At 38.9% G+C, this 18709-nt stretch overlaps 1 protein-coding gene across 2 annotated transcripts in view; it reads left to right on the top strand.

The window, feature by feature from the left end:
• Positions 1-18709, top strand: part of LOC107796576 (uncharacterized) — a 42887-nt gene that overhangs the window by 3751 nt on the left and 20427 nt on the right. Inside the window, exons 2-7 of one of the 2 annotated variants that reach the window (XM_075225376.1) lie at positions 2221-2341; positions 6375-6673; positions 8008-8093; positions 8333-8750; positions 8841-8941; positions 9638-9704. In XM_075225376.1, the coding sequence (XP_075081477.1) occupies positions 6653-6673; positions 8008-8093; positions 8333-8750; positions 8841-8941; positions 9638-9704 (693 nt within the window). In that variant the 5' untranslated portion in view covers positions 2221-2341; positions 6375-6652. The remainder of the gene's footprint in view (positions 1-2220; positions 2342-6374; positions 6674-8007; positions 8094-8332; positions 8751-8840; positions 8942-9637; positions 9705-18709) is intronic. The other variant, XM_075225375.1, reaches the window with a different exon arrangement.

Raw genomic sequence — 18709 nt, forward strand, 5'->3', positions numbered from 1 at the left:
TGTGACAATTAAAGTGTGCAATTGAGACAAGTAGAGGCAGATAGCAATTAAGCAGGAGTCATGGAAAGAATGGACAAATTTAGACAAGGGACAATTAAATGACAAGTGATAGATATGGGACGGAAGTCAATTAAAATTTAAAGACATGTAACAATTAAGGCATGAAGCAAGAATAACATGAAATAAATGATAACATGGAAATAAATATCAAATCCCCGCATGCTAGATCCTATGACGCCGTATATACGCTCGTCGCCTCGCATATACGTCGTTTCCCTACATGATTCACATAGCACATAGTTCAAGAATTCCTAATTCCTTCAAGTCAAGGTTAGACGCAATACTTGCCTCACTCCACGAATCAAAGCAATCAACCAACCACGGCCTTGCCTTTTGAACAAGCCTCCAACCCAACCAAATCTAGCAAATTATCGATCAAATGATTCAAAATAAGCTTTAGAAACTGCCTATTAATGAAAGAGGTTCAATTTTGATCAATTTTGTAAAAGTCAACAAAAGTCAACCCCTGACCCGCTTGGTCAAAACCCGAGGTTCGGACCAAAACCCGATTACCCATTCACCCCCGAGCCTGGTTATGTGATTTGTTTCGAAATCCGACTTCAATTTGAGGTCTATACCATGAAATCCTAAATTTGATATTGAAAACACATTAAAAGTAATGGGTAATTGAAAAGAAATGGATTAGAGTTGCTTACCAATGATTTTGGGGAGAAAATCCTCTAGAAAAATCGCCTCCAGAATGTTTAGGGTTGAGAAATGGTGTAAAATGAGCTAAGACCCGATTTTTCCCTCTTTTACCCAACTGCGGATGTCGCAATTGCGAGACAAGGGTCGCAAATGCTAACCGTGCCTCAGAAGTCCAGATGTCGCAATTGCGACAAAATGATAGCAAATGCGAAGATCACACCTTCGCAATTGCGAAGATGCTCTACTGTTGCCAGGCATCGCAAATGCGACTAAGTGATCGCAAAAGCGATCCGGGACAGTTCGCAATTGCGAACAATTTCCTCGCAAATGCACACATTTGTCCGCAAAAGCGAGGCTGCAAATGAGAGTTAGACCTTGCAAATGCGAGATCTGCATGAGACACCTCAACTGGGCACTGCACCAACAGTCTTTGCACTATCCAAATTCATCCGAAACACGTCCGAAACTCACCCGAGCCCAGCCCCTTGGGCTCCAAATCAATCATGCACACAAGTGTAATAACATCATATGAACGCGCGCGCGATTAAATCACCAAAATAACATCTAAATCTACAAATCGAACATTAAAATGAATGAAATTTCAAAGGAAACTCAAGAACAACTAGAATCACATCTAAGTGTCCGAATCATGTCAAACCAGTTCCGAATTGCACCAAATTATGCAGACTATTTTAAATAGTAATACGGACCTATAACAAGCCTCAACATCAAAATCCAAACCCGATAGCCATGAAGTCAACTTACGGTCAAACTTAGAAAATTTCCAAACTTTCAAAATACTAGTTTTCGGCAAAATAAGTCAAATCAACCTAGGGAATTCCGATTTCAATTCCGGGCATACGCGTGAGTCCAAAATCACGATACGGACCTAGCGGAATCGTCAAAACACCGATCCGAGGTCGTTTTCACAAAATGTTGACCGTAGTCAACTCAAGTTGTTTTTAAAGTCAAAAATCATGTTTTCTTTAAAATTTTCACATAAAAGCTTTTCAAAAAGCGACACGGACCATGCATGCAAACCAAGAAAGATCAGACGAAGCTAATGGAGGTTTCGAAACACGGAAATAAGGGCTAGTGTTCAAAACGACCTATCGGGTCGTCACACTATGACTTACTGCAGTGAGATGCTGTATTGCACCTTTTGCAGGTACAATTTCAGCATAAACACATGTATGACCATAATACTCACAGTAGAGATGGATATCTGAATTGTGTGTCTCTGCGGTCTTTGCTAACATCCATATTTGATGACATTTGGGAAATGTTTCGATCTCGTATTTCCAAAACTAAAAAAAATTTAACTTGTACTTAGCAGCTGAATGCCAGGAAGAATCTATCATCAGATACTGCAACTTTTATATTATCTTGAAGTTTTCTGTCTGTCATATTCCCATGAAATTCGTATTTCATATATTTGAGGCTATGGCTATGATGATTTATGCATATACTTTGCACTAGATTGCTGACACATGAATGAATTGTTAATCACAGTAGGAGAATTACTTGTCCACGTCCCGGACGGATTTGGTTGGAGCAAAGAGGTCTCCAACAAGCGCTTTATTGGCACATAGAAGCTCGCGTTGTACTGGATCTTCAAGAATTCATTAACTCGGTAAGCATATGAAATCTGTTTTTGGGACCTGTGACATTCTAATCTACGAAGGCTCACATAAAAATTTGATTGGGTATTTTAAATTAATAGTAGACTATTAGCATACTCTAACTACAGTCCATGCTTGTCTAGAAACAAGAGTTGTGCCACAAGTCTGAAAAACAAAAAGTTGATCTGATGGAAAATAAGCCAATACAGACAGTATCTTACTAGTGTCTATCCGGTCTTCTTGATAAATAATATTTGTCCATTGCCTATCCTCTTCCCTATTTCTTATCCAATTGATGGAGTTGCAAATGAGCAATTCCTTTTGGTTATTTTGCTTTTGTTTACCAGTTACTGGGTTCACGTCAATCCCCATAGAGCCAAAGACCAAACCCATTTCACAGTCGAAATTCCCGTATCTTTTTGTTTCGATTAAGTGAGGTTATGACTACTGTATTGTTCTAGTTTTCATTCATTGTCCTTGAGCTATGACATACTGATCCTTAAATCTCCAGAGCCAAATGCGTCAGATGCAAAAGCTATGAGGGTTTCTATAAATTATCCCAATATAACAGTTGACTCAACTAGAAAATGTTACTTAAGAAGTGGTTATTAGTTATATGAAGTTTCTTCTGTATTTAAGTATAGGTGTCTGGGTTAAAAGGTACTTATAGACTTTATAACTTTTTGAGTGTGCTTCTCCTTAGCAAAGTCATTGTGCCGAATATGATTACATTTTTCACAAGTAGCGATAATTCTTTTTATTTTTATTTTTTCGCATATAGAACAATATTCATTTTTCCTGCGGTCATCTATAACACTGGGGGACGTCTAAAGAATGTCAGTTACTTCGATGTTTCATGAGAAAGTTCTCGTAGGAGCCTCATTTCTAAATTTTATTTTTCAGAGCTTGTCTCCTTATTAGCAATATCTGTGTATATCTAAACAATTTTCAGATCCATTTCGCAGCTGCATTTCATGTGTAGCATGTAAATGGTTGTAATTCTTGTTAGGTAATTGGTAGATAGTCATGTAAATAACCCTAGTCCCACATGGAATAAGAGTAGAATATGTATTGTGATTTGTGTATAGTTATAAATAGAGCTACTATAAAACATTTAATAGAATATCAATAATATTTTTTCCCGTGCTTTCTCACATGGTATCAGAGCGGTAGTGAGAAAATACTCGTGCAATCTACCAACGGTTACAGGAAGAAACAATTGCCGTGCAACTTTTCCGGTGGCTGTTTGCGTCAAAACCATTTTTACTGGGAGTGAGGTGCCCAAGGTAGAATTGACTCGACTAGGACCCGAAGACTTCACTAAAATGATTTCGGCAACATTGTGGGTACCTTCCAATATTTTAGGTTTCAACTTGCCGTAAAGAAAATATAACTGCCTTTCTTTGATAATTATTTTTCTAACATGGGCCTAATGCCATAGCAAACAGTCAACCTGACTACTAGGGGTGTCAAATGGGCGGGTTGAACTGATATTGGGTGAGTCAAAATGGGCTGAGTCAATAAATAAGTGGGTCAGTGACGCGCCCAAAAGTTACTTGGTCTGAGATTGCCTGGGTCAAAATGGGCTAAAATTTGGGTCATAACCCAACCCACCCTTTTCTTATCAAGCTTTAATTAATATGTATTGTTTTCTATGAATTATTTTTTATCAAATAAGACTTTTTCTTTTAATTATGGTCATATGTAACAAGGTTAGTCATGGATCAATTATTTTAAAGATATTTTAACAAGGTTAGTCATGGATCAATTTGGGCTAAAAATCAGCTCAACTTTAGATGGGTTGAGATGAGTTGGGTCAAGATGCTGAGTTCAACAAATAGGCGGGTCAGTGACCGGTCCAACCTTGGGCAGGTTGGGCGGGTCAAATGGGTTTGAGTTCAAATTGTCACTGCTACAGAGTCAGGCTATTTAATTAAGGTAGGAATATCTTCTTTAGTCAGCATAAAAGAGATGCCGATTCATTACATAATAATGTTAGATGTGGTACATAGTTATATTTAGTTAATATGCAGAGTGATTGAACGGATCTCTGAAAGATGGAAGACTTTTAATTGAGCTCTTGTGAACTTATTTACCAGCTTCCATAGTCTTGGCATTGAGAAATTAGAGTGTATTAGGTTGAAAAGCTTGATTATTCCCTCAAGCTTGATTGATAATTTATAGTAGTTACAGTGCATACAATTTTGACAAGTGTATAATCACAGAATAAGCTCATAATCAAATCTCAAATCAAATCAAATCAAATCAAATCATATTGAATCTTAATACTCCCCCTCAAGCAGGAGCTTATATATCATAAGCTCCAAGCTTGTTACAAATGTATTGGATCCGAGGTCATCTTAGGGATTTAGTAAAAACATTTAACTGATCCTTCGAGCTAACAAAGCCGGTGACTATGCATCTGGACTCGATCTCGTGTCTAATTAAATGACAATCCACCTCTATATGTTTTGTCCTCTAATGAAAAACAGGATTTGTGGTAATGTGGAGAGCAACTTGATTGTTGCGAATTAGCTTCATTTCTTTGACTTCTACAAACCATAACTCTTGGAGGAGTTATTTCGACCAGATAAGTTCAGTAATGGCAAGAGGCATAGCTTGATATTCTGCTCATGCACTAGATCTGGCGGCAACATCTTGCTTTATTCTTCCCCAAGAGATTAGGTTTCCTCCAATCACAAGACAATATCCAAAAGTGTAACGTCTATATGACGGAGAACCTGCCCAATCTGTATGAAAATATCTAACAATGTTTAGATGACCCTTGTCTTGAATAAGAATCCTCGTTCCCAAGCTCTTTTGATGTATCTGAAGATACGAATTTTTTGCATCCCGATGACCTTTACACCGTGTTTGGAGGAATTGACAGATGACACTTACTGCAAATAAAATATCTGTCAAAAGCTGTCTCTATCCAAGAACAAGTTTGACACTCATTTCCATAGGAGTATCAATAGGTTTGTAATCTGCCATGGCGGTCACCTCTAGTATATTTAAGGCGTACTTTCTTTGTGAAATCGCAATACTTGTCTTAGATTGTATAGATCGCCAAAAGTACTTTAATTATTGTTAGTTAAATAGTTATATGTAAATAATCCTAGTCCCATAAGTAGTAGGAGTATAACATATATTATATATAGGGGTCATTGTATCATTATTAATAAGTCAACATAATATAATTTTTCCTGTGTAATTCACATGGTATCAGAGCGAGGTTGTGAGAAAATATCCGGGAAAGAAAACTCAGCCGAAATAATCGCCGTGCTTCAATCCGGCGACCTTTGTAGGGCTGTTTTTCGTCATGACAATTTCTGGTGGTGTTGTGCAAAAACCAACACCGCCAAAAGGTCCTCCAACCTTCAGCAGCCAAACCCCAAAAATAATCTCCAACATCAGAGTCTCCACGTGCTCTCACGCGCCCATCGGAATTTCTTTTCTCCGACGAGATTTGTCTCACGTACCGGTCGTTTTGGAAGATCAAGACCTAAGTGTTCTTATTGTAATAAACTTGGACACACTCGTGAAGTTTGCTATTCTTTACATGATCGACCATCCAAAAATGCTTATGTTGCTCAGACCGAGACTACAGGTAACCCGAGATTTTCTTTATCTGAAGGGGAATATAATGAGTTCCTTCGGTATCGAGCAAGTAAGCAAACATCTCCACAAGTAGCCTCGGTTACTCAGATTGATACTTCTGTTGCTGGTAATTCTTTTGCTTGTGTTTCCCAATCTAGTACTCTTGGACCATGGGTCATGGACTCAAGCGCTTCTGATTATATCTCTGGTAATAAATCACTTTTGTCGAATATTGTGTATTCATAGTCTCTTCCCACTATTACTTTAGCCAATGGGTTTCAAACTAAAACAAAAGAAGTTGGACAAGCTAATTCCCCATCTTCGGTCACTCTAGATTTCGTTCTTTATGTCCCTGGCTGTCCTTTTAGTCTTGCATTTGTTAGTCGTTTGACTCGTTCCCTCCATTGTGGTATATATTTTATTGATGATTCTTTTATTATGCAGGACCACAGTATGGGGCACACAATTGGCACAAGGCGTGAATCAGAAGGCCTTTACTACCTTAACTCACTCAAGCCTTTACTACCTTAACTCACTCAATCCCTCCATAACATGTCTAGTTACAGATCCTCCAGACCTAATTCACAGACGTTTAGGACATCCGAGTTTATCCAAGCTTCAGGAGATGGTGCCTAGTTTGTCTAGTTTGTCTACATTAGATTTTGAGTCGTATCAGCTTGGGAAGCATACCCAAGCCTCCTTTCTACATAGTGTTGAGAATCATGCAGAGATTCCTGTTCCAAGTAAGTAGACATATCGGATTCCTGTTTCTTTAAATTTGTCATCCTAGATATTACATCATAAAAAATGAGAAATGTCATTAGTGTATAAAGTCCGAGCCTTTTCCCAAACTAAATGACATGTCTGAAATAGACGAAATAAAGACATCAACTTGGATCAATAGATCGCCACAGGATACTATATCACTGAAGGGCTCTGAAGTGATCATGAAGCTTGAATTATCAGAACCCTTATTTTTAGAACCGAAAATATCAAATCCAAGAGACATAATTGGATTAAAGAGACGTCTAAATCAAATATCACAAAAAAAAAGAAGAAAAATCAAAGACAATCACTAGAGATGTCGCAAAAGTTACTATAGCTTGCCGGAAATCATTGTATCTTGTTGAAAAATTATACACTTCTCGGAAACTAAAGAAAAATAGCAAGGTTGACTCGGAAAGGCTGGCCAACTCCTTTGGAAACAAAGTTCTACTCCAAAATTTAGCCCGAAGAGGTGTCACTCGCCGGCACGTGGATCTGACGCGTCGCCGGCGTCAGAGGTTCTGGAAGCGCGTGAAGGCGCGTGGATGGGATTCTGCTGGCGTGGTTTTCTGGTGTTTGGTTCTTCCCTGCACCTGGTGGTGGTGTTAGGTTTCACAAAAAAACCCAGTCGAGGAGAAGTAACATAAAAAGCACCCTGAAAGTCACCAGAAAGAAGGCCGGTGACTGTCCCGGACTCGCTGGTTACTGCATACTAGAAATTTCTCACTGATGCGTTGATACCATGTGAGAAGGCATGGGAGATAATATGTTTACAGACATTACATAACACTAATACCTATTCTCTGATGTGGGAGACTAGTATATTATTATATATACTAGTATCTAACAACTCCAATGGAAGATGGTGAGATTTTGGATTTGGGAAGCAAAATTGACTGAGGATTTTTGATGTTGCAGAAAAGCATAAGACATAGTATTAGGCTGAAAAGCTTGATTGGGAATTATAACAATTACAATTACAATTGTATACATTTTTGGTAAGTGTATTTCTGAATAAACTCCTAATAAAATCAAATCATATAAATTCTTAACAGGCATAAAGAAAATATTCTCCGACTGATCTTATGTTTTAAATCATCTTTTGTGATGAGTAGTCCAATTCAAACCCATAAAATCTATTCATGCAGTAAAACAATAAGAACTAGCGCATTGCATCCTACTGAGAGGATGGTGATAAATGCACATTTCCTTGAAGATTCCTTTGGTTATGTCTAGATGACAGCCTTTTTCTTACATTGCTCTTTATTTTCCTTGATTTGGTTAATATCTTTTATAAATTCTCCAAATTTAGGATAATGTTCGCGAACTCCATTTCTCTATGGTTGACGGTGACTTCAAGAAGTTTGAAGGCAGATGGTCTGTGAGAACTGGAAAAAGGTAAGATCTTTATTGGAGCAGACAGAACTTCTCTTTTCCTAATTTCCCTTTTATGTTGTCTTCTATATTAATGTCAAAACCTGCAAATGCCTTTTTCAGAAAATAAGGTAGGATTAGGAGAGAATTGGCCTCAAACGAGTCAAAGGACAATTTCCCCTAGTGCACTTATGATGCAGACATATTTCTACATGTAGACATAGTTCTTCTTTAGTTTCTTATTGCCCTGGTTTCCTTTTCAGGTCTTCAACAGCTATACTAAGTTATGAAGTTAGTGTCATACCAAGGTTCAACTTTCCTGCCATTTTCTTGGAGAGGATTATCAGGTCAGACCTCCCAGTAAATCTTCAAGCCTTGTCCTACAGAGCTGAAAACAGTTATCAAGGCGATCAGAGTGTTTCTGTCACTTGTGCTAATACCAAAGCAGAACCTGGTTCTTCCCTTATTTCCGTGATGAGAGATATTGATTGTGCCATATCCCATGAGAATAAATCTTCCTGTGAAAACTTAAAGGACAAGTTTGTCAAAGACACTTTTGGCCCGTTGGCACCAGCTACAAGTGATGTGAGTAATAATTGGGGAATATTTGGGAAAGCTTGCAGACTTGACAAGCCATGCGTGGTGGATGAAGTCCATCTCCGAAGATTTGATGGTCTACTGGTAATTGATAAACTTTATACTATGACTTACCTTTTTGTGCGAAGCCATATTATTTTGGTAGTCCCTTTGATAAATTGATTTTGGATGAAGGAAAATGGAGGGGTTCATCGCTGTGTTGTTGCTAGTATTACAGTAAAGGCTCCAGTTCGTGAAGTATGGAATGTTTTGACTGCTTATGAAAGTCTTCCCGAGTAAGTTTTATGGGTTTTCTTCTGATCATGTTTGAGTTTTTTATAGTAAATTGTTCATGTAAACTCATCATTGATATCTGTTTCCTCTGGTGATTACATTTCAATTAGTGTATATTTTAGATGTGCCTTTAAGTGGCAGAAATGAGGGAAACTGGGTCTTGCTTTGATTCATAGATATCACTAAATGTCTTTTGGCTAGCTACATAAAAGTTTCTTAAGCTGGAAACAGTAATATAAGGTAGAATTCTCTAGTTTGTCTTAAGTAAAGTCTCTCTGATGTTTAATTCCATGTTTCAGATTTACCGGCTTAGAGAGATACAATCTCTGTATCCTGGTTCTTGTGAAAGTAAAAGAATTCAATGGTACTATAGAACCATTTGACTAACCCTGGAAGAACAAACCTTAGCTTCCTAAAGATGCGTAAATCCTCGTCAATTAATTATTGCATGGTAAAAATGAAATTAAACTACAGACTAAACCAAGCACTCGACATTAGAAATTCATCCAAAGTTTGAAATGCTTAGAAATAGAAACTCGTTGAATCATAGTCTTATTCAGTGTAAAGCAAATTCCTAGCCTTTATAATATCTTGCAATCAAGGACGTCTTATTGTGGAATTAACTGCTTTGTTTGTATTGAGATATTATAATTTCCGGCTTGGTCATAATAATGTTAATTTGTCCCGAATTGTTGCAGGATAGTTCCAAATTTGGCAATCAGTAAGATTTTATCACGGGACAACAACAAAGTTCGCATTCTTCAGGTGGGTTGCGTTTGAATTAAATAACAGAATAAAGCAGCAGTATATTACATTTGAACTGCACGGAATTGTGTTATTTCATACTGAAAGTAATAACATTTTCTTATATCTAAACATCCATGAAAGAGAATCTTAGAAAGTTTTTCTTAAATTGTGTTAAATAAACCTCTGATGTATCTCTATAAATTCTTTCCTTGTGCCTGCAAAGCAAATGCCTTCTCCATGATGGGTTTGGTAACATTGTTTCTGTTTTTCCCTTTTCTCCCTTCTCACAGGACTAATCGTTTCCTATAATCTGGTTCTTTTATTTGGTAGAGTGGACTCTTGAATCTTACAAGAGAACCTGGAGAAAAACCAAAATAAACAGAAATTAGCAAAATGATCTGAATGGGTCTTTTACTTGGCTTTGGTAATGATAATTAAAATTCTTAATATATAGGACCTAAGGTTTTCGACTAGAAAAAAAAGTTGAATGATTATGGACCATAGGTGACATGAGACACCACTAGGCATTTATTTTGGATGACTCAGTTTCCAAGTTTGACATGGAGTAGGGACTAGGGAACTCAATCTCCTAGTTAGTTTATCTTTTTCCCACTATTCCTTGGTGTTGTTGCCTACCAACTACGATTTCTTTCTGTAGGAGGTTTAGGTCCACTCCTTTGCCTATAAAATGGGGAGATATATTGAGATAATTTGTGTAGTTGTGGAGAACCAGAGAGAATAGAAAAGCAAGAGGTTGCGCTTCTTTATGTGTTGAAAAATGGTGTGAGAGAAATAGCACGGGAGAAAATATTATTAATATACCTATTAACTGTTTACTTACATTGAGCCTTACTTATACATACACTTTACATATTACACACTACCTATTTTCCAATATGGGATACTAAGAATACATAACATATCTAACACTCCCCCTTAGTGGCGTACGCAAGAATTTTTGTAAGTGGTGTCAATATTTGAAGAAGTGAACAAATGAATAACTTAATCTAACGGCAAGGGTGACATTTCTTATATTTATACCCAATATTTTAATTTTATGAATTATTTATACATACATATTACAAAAAAAATTGACGAAGCGGTGTCCTGTGACACTGCTTCAAGCAAGGTGCCTACACCCCTGCTCGCCCTCAAGTCGGTGCATATAGATCATATGTACCGAGCTTGTTACAAATATAACCAACACGAGGATCAGTGAGGGACTTGGTGAAGATATCTGCAAGCTGATTATTTAACTTCACAAACTCTATAACAATATCTCCTGAGAGTATCTTTTCTCCGATGAAGTGACAATCAATCTCAATGTGTTTAGTCTTCTCATGGAATTCCAAATTTGATACAATATGAAAGGCAACTTGATTATCACACACCAGTTCAATCTCACTGATTTCACCAAATTTCACTTTCTTGAGCAACTGTTTGATCCAAAGTAGCTCATATGTTGCCATGGACATTGCTCGATATTCTGCTTCTGCACTAGACCGAGCAACCACATTCTATTTCTTGCTCTTCCAAGACACCAAATTACTCCTATTAAAACACAATATCCAGACATAGAATGTTTATCAGAAGGTAATCTTGTCCAATCAACGGTTGTGTATCCACGTTCTGCTCATGGCCTCGATCCTCGAATAGTAATCCTTTGCCTGGGGCATTTTTTATATACTGAAGAATTCGGATAACTGCATCCCAATGACTATCACAAGGAGAGTTCATAATTGACTTACAACACTTACTCGAAAGGAAATGTCAGGTCACTTACTGCGATGTAATTCAACTTATTAACCAACCGTCTATATCTTGCAAGATCACTAAGAGGCTTTCCCTGTCCTGGCTGAAGTTTAGCATTCGGATCCATATGAGTGTCAATGGGTCTATAATCCGTCATTCCTGTCTCTTCAAGAATGTCTAAAACATACTTCCCCTGTGAAATAACAATACCAGAGCTAGATTGAGCGTCTTGAACAACAAAAATAGAGAGGCTGTTTCCGAACCCTCTGTATTGAGCGACTTCAATACCTAAAAAATACTTCAATATACCCAGATCCTTAATCTGGAATTGCTGAAAGAGATGATGCTTCAAACTAGTAATACCACCCGGATCATTGCCAGTAATAACTATATTGTCAACATAAACCACCAAATAATACACATTGTGAGAAGGCATGGGAGAAAATATGATATATTGATATTGTATGTGATGCGATACAAGAGGTGCTATTTATAGCTACTCTATACAAAGGGGATACTACTCCTATTCCAATGTGGGACAATTACATAGCTATCTCTAACACTCCCCTCAAGCCGGAGCATATAAATCATATGTACCGAGCTTGTTACATATATAATCAATGCGAGGACTAGTGGGAGACTTGGTGAAAATATCTGCAAGTTGATCATTCGATCTCACAAACTTCGTAGTAATATCTCCTGAGAGTATCTTTTCTCTGACGAAGTGACAATCAATTTCAATGTGTTTAGTTCTCTCATGAAACACCGGATTTGATGCAATATGAAGTGCAGCTTGATTATCGCACACAAGTTTCATCTGACTGATTTCACCAAATTTCAACTCCTTGAGCAATTGTTTGGTCCAGACTAGTTCACATGTTGCCATAGCCATTGCTCGGTATTCTGTTTCTGCACTAGACCGAGCAACTACATTCTGTTTCTTACTTTTCCAGGGCACCAAATTTCCTCCTACTAAAACACAATATCCAGACGTAGAACGTCTATCAGAAGGTGATCCTGCCCAATCAGCATCCGAGTACCCAACGATCTGCTCGTGACCTCGATCCTCAAACAGTAATACTTTACCTGGAGTCGATTTTATATACCGGATAATGCGGACAACTGCATCCCAATGACTATCACAGGGAGAATTCATAAACTGACTTACAACACTCACAGGATAAGAAATGTCGGGCCTAGTCACTGTGAGATAATTTAATTTACCAACCAGCCGCCTATAGCTTGCAGGATCGCTAAGCAGCTCCCCCTGTCCAGGCAAAAGTTTAGAATTCGGATCCATCGGCGTGTCAACAGGTCTGCAACCTGTCATCCCTGTTTCCTCAAGAATGTCTAACACATATTTCCTTTGAGAAATAACAATACCTGAGCTAGATTGAGCAACCTCAATACCTAGAAAGTACTTCAATCTGCCTAGATCCTTAGTTTGAAAGTGCTGGAAGAGATGCTGCTTCAGATTAGTAATACCATCCTGATCATTGCCCGTAATAACAATATCATCAACATAGACTATCAGATAAATACATAGACTTGAAGCAGAGTGGCAATAAAACACAGAGTGATTAGCTTCACTACGAGTCATGCCAAACTCCTGGATAACCGTGCTGAACTTACCAAACCAGGCTCGAGGAGACTGCTTTAGACCATAAAGTGACCGACGCAAGCGACATACAAGGCCACGAGACTCCCCCTGATCAATAAAACCAGGTGGTTGCTCCATATAAACCTCATCCTCAAGATCACTGTCACACCTCCTTTTTCCGTCCCCGCGAGGGGCGTAGGAGTTTTTCCAATTAAAGGACAATCAGAACGGGATTTGTTTATTTATTTCAGAGTCGCCACTTGGGAGATTTAGGGTGTCCCAAGTCACCAATTTAATCCCGAATCGAGGAAAAGAATGACTTTGTATTACAGTCCGCGAACCAGAAATCCGGATAAGGAATTCTGTTAACCCGAGAGAAGGTGTTAGGCATTCCCAAGTTCCGTGGTTCTAGCACGGTCGCTCAACTGTCACATTCGGCTTGTTTATCTGATTTTATGCAATTATGAGCTCATGTGCAAATTTTAACTCTTTACCGCTTTCATTATATTTTTTAAGGAATGTGAACATCGTTTAAAAACATGTCTTTGGATTGCGTTACATGAAATGCACCCGCAATCCTGAACATATTTTATTCAATGTTTTGGGATTTGGATTTGGGTCGCATGAAATGCACACCCGAGTTTAAGAAGGTAAGATTAATTAAATCGCGCCTAAAGAGTCTAACGCGTTATTATCTTTGGGGAAGGCAGTGAAATTCACTAAACAGTCCATCCCAAATTCTAAGTAATTATTATGACCAATTATTGAGGGCCCCGCAATTTGCATTTTTGTTTGGCGAGGCTCGTCTCGTTTTATTTAAAAGGTCGTCCTATAGCGACTATGTTTTCTATTGAGTTTGTCTCTAATAATGAAAGAAGAAGAACGACCCAACTTTATTTACATGCTTACAAGTTAGTTATAGTCGGGTTCCGAATATGATTTGTCAAATTCGGAACATGAACGCGTATATGGGCAGTTGTTTAGATATTACGGGCCCAGGCCCAATGTGCATAATGTGAAACTCGACTTGGGCCATCCTTATTCCAATTTGGCCTAGTTAACCCATTTTGTACATGTTCAACATTTATAAGGGGGGTGAAATGTAAAGTACTGCTTGTTTGATCAAGCAATATCCCTACAAATAAAAAAAGGCTATTTGTTTAAAGAAGTAACTATTGGATACCTAACATGCTTCTTGACAACAATGATGAATTAACAGAACAGGGCTACTGCAACATTAGTCCCTTTTAATTATAAGCAAAACATAGAGTTCTCCAACTAAATGATATGTATAAAGGTTCAGTTACATCACAGCTAACTACATAGTTCTATTAGAGAAAGCGAACTATCATACATACAACTAATGTTCAGTATGTTTCTAAAGTGAATCCAAAATAACTTCAACTCTTCATTTCTTTGTATTCATGCTTCAAATTTCAGCCTACATTGATCAGTGTATCAGTGGTGTACCTGGTATTTGGGAAAGCAAAAAAAGAAGAGGAATGATCAGTGCAGCAGTAGCACACACAGCAACAGCAGCAACAAGAAAAACAGCACTCAGCAGCAAACGACCCAGCAGTCAGATTTTTGAAACCCAAACAAACCCAGCAGGAAAACCCAATAATAACCAGTAGGAGGAACCAGCGACAGGTTTAAACCAAACAGAAAACCAGTGAACTTTCAAACCAACAGAAAACCAAGACACTCAACTGAAACAGTGTTCAACAAGTAAAGAAACCAGGAAAGCTAAACTGAAATCCAACAGTGTCCCAACACAGCAGACTGGTGCACGAAAGCAGTAATTTCTGATTTTGTCAAACACCCCAGAAAAACAGCCTCAAACTCCTTAATGTGGAGTTTCAGCTTTAACACTCTATTTCTCTCAATTTCTGATGTCCACCTCTAAACTTAACTCTCTAGCCCTCAAACTCAACTGTCCAGCCTTAATTTCTGATCTCCGACCCCTTACTCTACCCTAAATGAGCCTATTTATAGGCAAAATACAGGCAAGCCCCAGGCTGCCTCGTTTCCCCCAGCCCTCAACTCTGCCCATACCCCTTTATTTCCCATTAACATATGTTTCGTGCCCCAAATGGTATGGGCAGCTGACCATCCCCAACTAATCCCCCATCAATTCATTTTATTATTACCAAATGTTATGGGCCTATTATAATACTCAATTAACAACCCATGCTATCAAGTTTTGTTCCCCACTATTGTATTAGTTTAATCACACTTCAGTACCCTACTGTCAGCCCACTTAAACTAACCATTTCTGATCTTTTCACACCCCCAAACTACCCCTGTTAGCCCCTGGTTATTACTGTTTTACCCTGCTTCAACAGCCTGAAATTTTGAACTTTCGGAAGTTCAATTTCAGGCTGCCCTAAACTGAGTTCTAGCTATTACACTGCAGCTACAAACCGTTCACAGATAATGTCAAACAATCAGCTAAACGACAATGGTTCGATCAATCATATGAAGCTATACGAATAAGAATATTTGAACATTCAGTCCTATAGAACTAATCGACGACGTTTATCTAATCGACTATACAATTTATAACATAGAACAATCAGTCGATCAAACAAACAACACGAACAGGGCATCAACGGGCTTCAGACAGCTTTGCACAAGACAAAGGAACAACATGAATTATCTGTTCGACGATATTAATCAAATCGAATATGTATCTCATCATACACATTTAACAATAAGCAGAAGAATAATCGACCAAATAAAAAGGTCTTACGAAGATGGAGGAAATTGAAAGAACACATCAGAAATACCAAACAAACTGACTAAACATGTTAACAAACTCAAACAACACTCAAACAAAATAGAAAAGAAAAAGGAAAACTCACTGTGGAAGCTCAACAACAAACGACCCAGGCCTGAACCGGATTTGACCATTTGAGGTCGAACAGACTTTAATCGAGGTGTTCTCAATCGAGAACACTTCGATTAAGGTCTATTAGACCCTAACCCTCCGTTTAAACTGGCCGGATTCCCAAAGTTCTTGTGTTCTAGGGTTTGAACATTCCGATTTGGGGCTCGAAGGTTTGTGGGTAGATTCGGACCAAACCAAGCTTGGTTTGGTCACGAGTGAGGGCAGGGTAATGACTGGTGTGAATCTGGGGTGGGTTGGTGTAGATCGGGGTTTTGCTCGAACCTTCAAACGAAGATTCGAGACGATGGGGAATGATTCGAGGCAAGGGGGTAACAGATCCGTGTTCAGGGTGGTTGGGTGCATCAGGGGTGTTAATTTGGTGGTCACCGGCATCGTTGCCGCCGGGTTTATGGTGAGAGTGTATGGTGGCGGCTAGGGTTTGGAACGGGGGGTTTGGGTTTGTGTTTGGGACGACGGTGTGGTATGCGAAGGGGGGGGTTGGTTTGGGGGCGTGGGTAAAGGGGAGGCCTTATATACGGGACGTGGCAATTGACTTGAGCCGTTAGATCAAATGATCTCAACGGCTTGGATTAACTGGTGAGGGACAGGACGGAGTTGTTTGGTGTAGAAACGGGGTCGTTTGGTTTTAATGAGGGGCTGGGTCGACCCGGGTAAGCAGGTCGGGTTACGGGCGCGATCGTGGACCGTTGGATGAGTATGGATGAATGGCTCAGATCAAACGCCCTATGCGGCGTCGTTTGGGGGCGTCCCTGGAAGGCCTGGTTTTGGACTGGGTCATTGTATTGGTTTGGGCCTGATTTTAGTTGAATTTTTGGCCCAAAATCCGATACTTTCCTTCTATAAATTAAACAAAAATTCCTAAAAACCAAAATTAAACTACACAAATATTAATTAACACCTAACAACAGTCATTACACGAATTAAAACATTTAATAAAATTACCAAGACAACAAAATAGAATAAAATGCCTATTTTTGTGATTTTCGCTTTTAAAAAACCAAATAATGGTTAATTAATTCCTAAATGTACCATTTTTCCTAAATGCATGCAACATGTATTTTTGTATTTATTAACTAAGCAAGGCGAGCATTTACGGACAAAAGAATTATCAAAATGTCACACAAATCCTCAAAATTGTACCCGAAGGTAACTTGTTTTATTTCTTTTCCGATTTCTTTTGGAGTAGTTTCCGTGAAGCAAAAATCACGTGCTCACAATCACCATGAAGAAAGGCATTCTTAATGTCCAACTGATAGAGGGGCCAATGACGAACTGCAGCCATGGATAGAAAAAGGCGAACTGATGCCACTTTAGCCACTGGAGAGAAGGTATCACTGTAATCTAGCCCAAATATTTGAGTGTATCCTTTGGCAACAAGACGTGCCTTAAGTCGATCAATCTGGCCATCGGGACCAACTTTGACTGCATAAACCCAACGACAACCAACGGTAGATTTACCTGAAGGAAGAGGAACAAGTTCCCATGTACCACTTGTATGTAAAGCAGACATCTCGTCACTCATAGCCTGTCGCCATCCTGGATGAGACAATGCTTCACCTGTAGACTTAGGGATGGAAACCGAGGACAATGAAGATATAAAAACATAATGGGGAGATGACAGACGATGATAACTCAAACCAACATAATGAGGATTAGGGTTTAGTGTGGTCCGTATACCTTTTCGAAGTGCAATCGGTGTACTAGGAGCAGGATCCGCAGTAGGAGCCGTGTCAGGTGCAGGACGAGAACCAGATGGGCCTGATGTAGGGCGCGAACGACGATGATAAGTCAAGAGTGGTGTTCCTGTGGCTGGGGAACTAGGAGGGATAACACTGGACTCCTCAAAAGTTGGTATGGGTGAAACCTCTGTGGTTAAAGGTGGAAGAGGATTACTAAACTCCTCAAAAGTCGGTATAGGTAAGACCTCAGATATGTCATGGTGGTCAGCAAAAGTGACATCAGTTGTGAAGAAAGGTTTAGACTCGAAAAATGTGATGTCAGCTGACATAAGGTACCTATGAAGATCATGTGAATAACAACGATATCCCTTCTGAACACGAGAATAACCAAGGAAGACACACTTGAGAGCACGAGGAGCTAACTTATCTTTCCCCGGGGCTAAGTTATGAATAAAACATGTGCTCCCAAAAACCCGAGGTGGAAGAGGGTATAAGGCTGACTGGGGAAACAATATTGAATGTGGAATCTGACCCTTGATGGGAGATGAAGGCATCCTATTAATCAAATAATAAGCTGTGAGAACTACATCGCCCCAAAAACGCAGTGGAGCACGAGACTCAATTAGAAGTGTGCGAGCAGTCTCAATAAGGTGCCTATTCTTTCTTTCTGCAACCCCATTTTGCTGAGGGGTATAAGGACAAGATGTCTGATGAATAATTCCATGAGAAGACATAAACTGTTGAAACTGAGAAGATACATATTCTAAGGCATTATCACTGCGAAATTTGCGGATAGAGACACCAAATTGGTTTTTGATTTCAGCACAAAAACTCTGGAATATAGAGAATAACTCAGAACGATCTTTCATTAAGAAAAACCAAGTACATCTTGAGTAATCATCAATAAAGCTAACAAAATAACGAAATCCCAAGGTTGAACTGACTCTACTAGGACTCTATATATCAGAATGAACCAAGGACAAAACAGACTCTGCATGACTCTCAACACTACGCGTAAAGGAAGCTCGGGTATGTTTCCCAAGCTGACACGACTCACAATCTAATCTAGACAAACTGGATA

Source organism: Nicotiana tabacum, chromosome 11 (genome assembly GCF_000715075.1).
Source record: "Nicotiana tabacum cultivar K326 chromosome 11, ASM71507v2, whole genome shotgun sequence".
In the NCBI taxonomy this organism is placed as follows: domain Eukaryota; kingdom Viridiplantae; phylum Streptophyta; class Magnoliopsida; order Solanales; family Solanaceae; genus Nicotiana; species Nicotiana tabacum.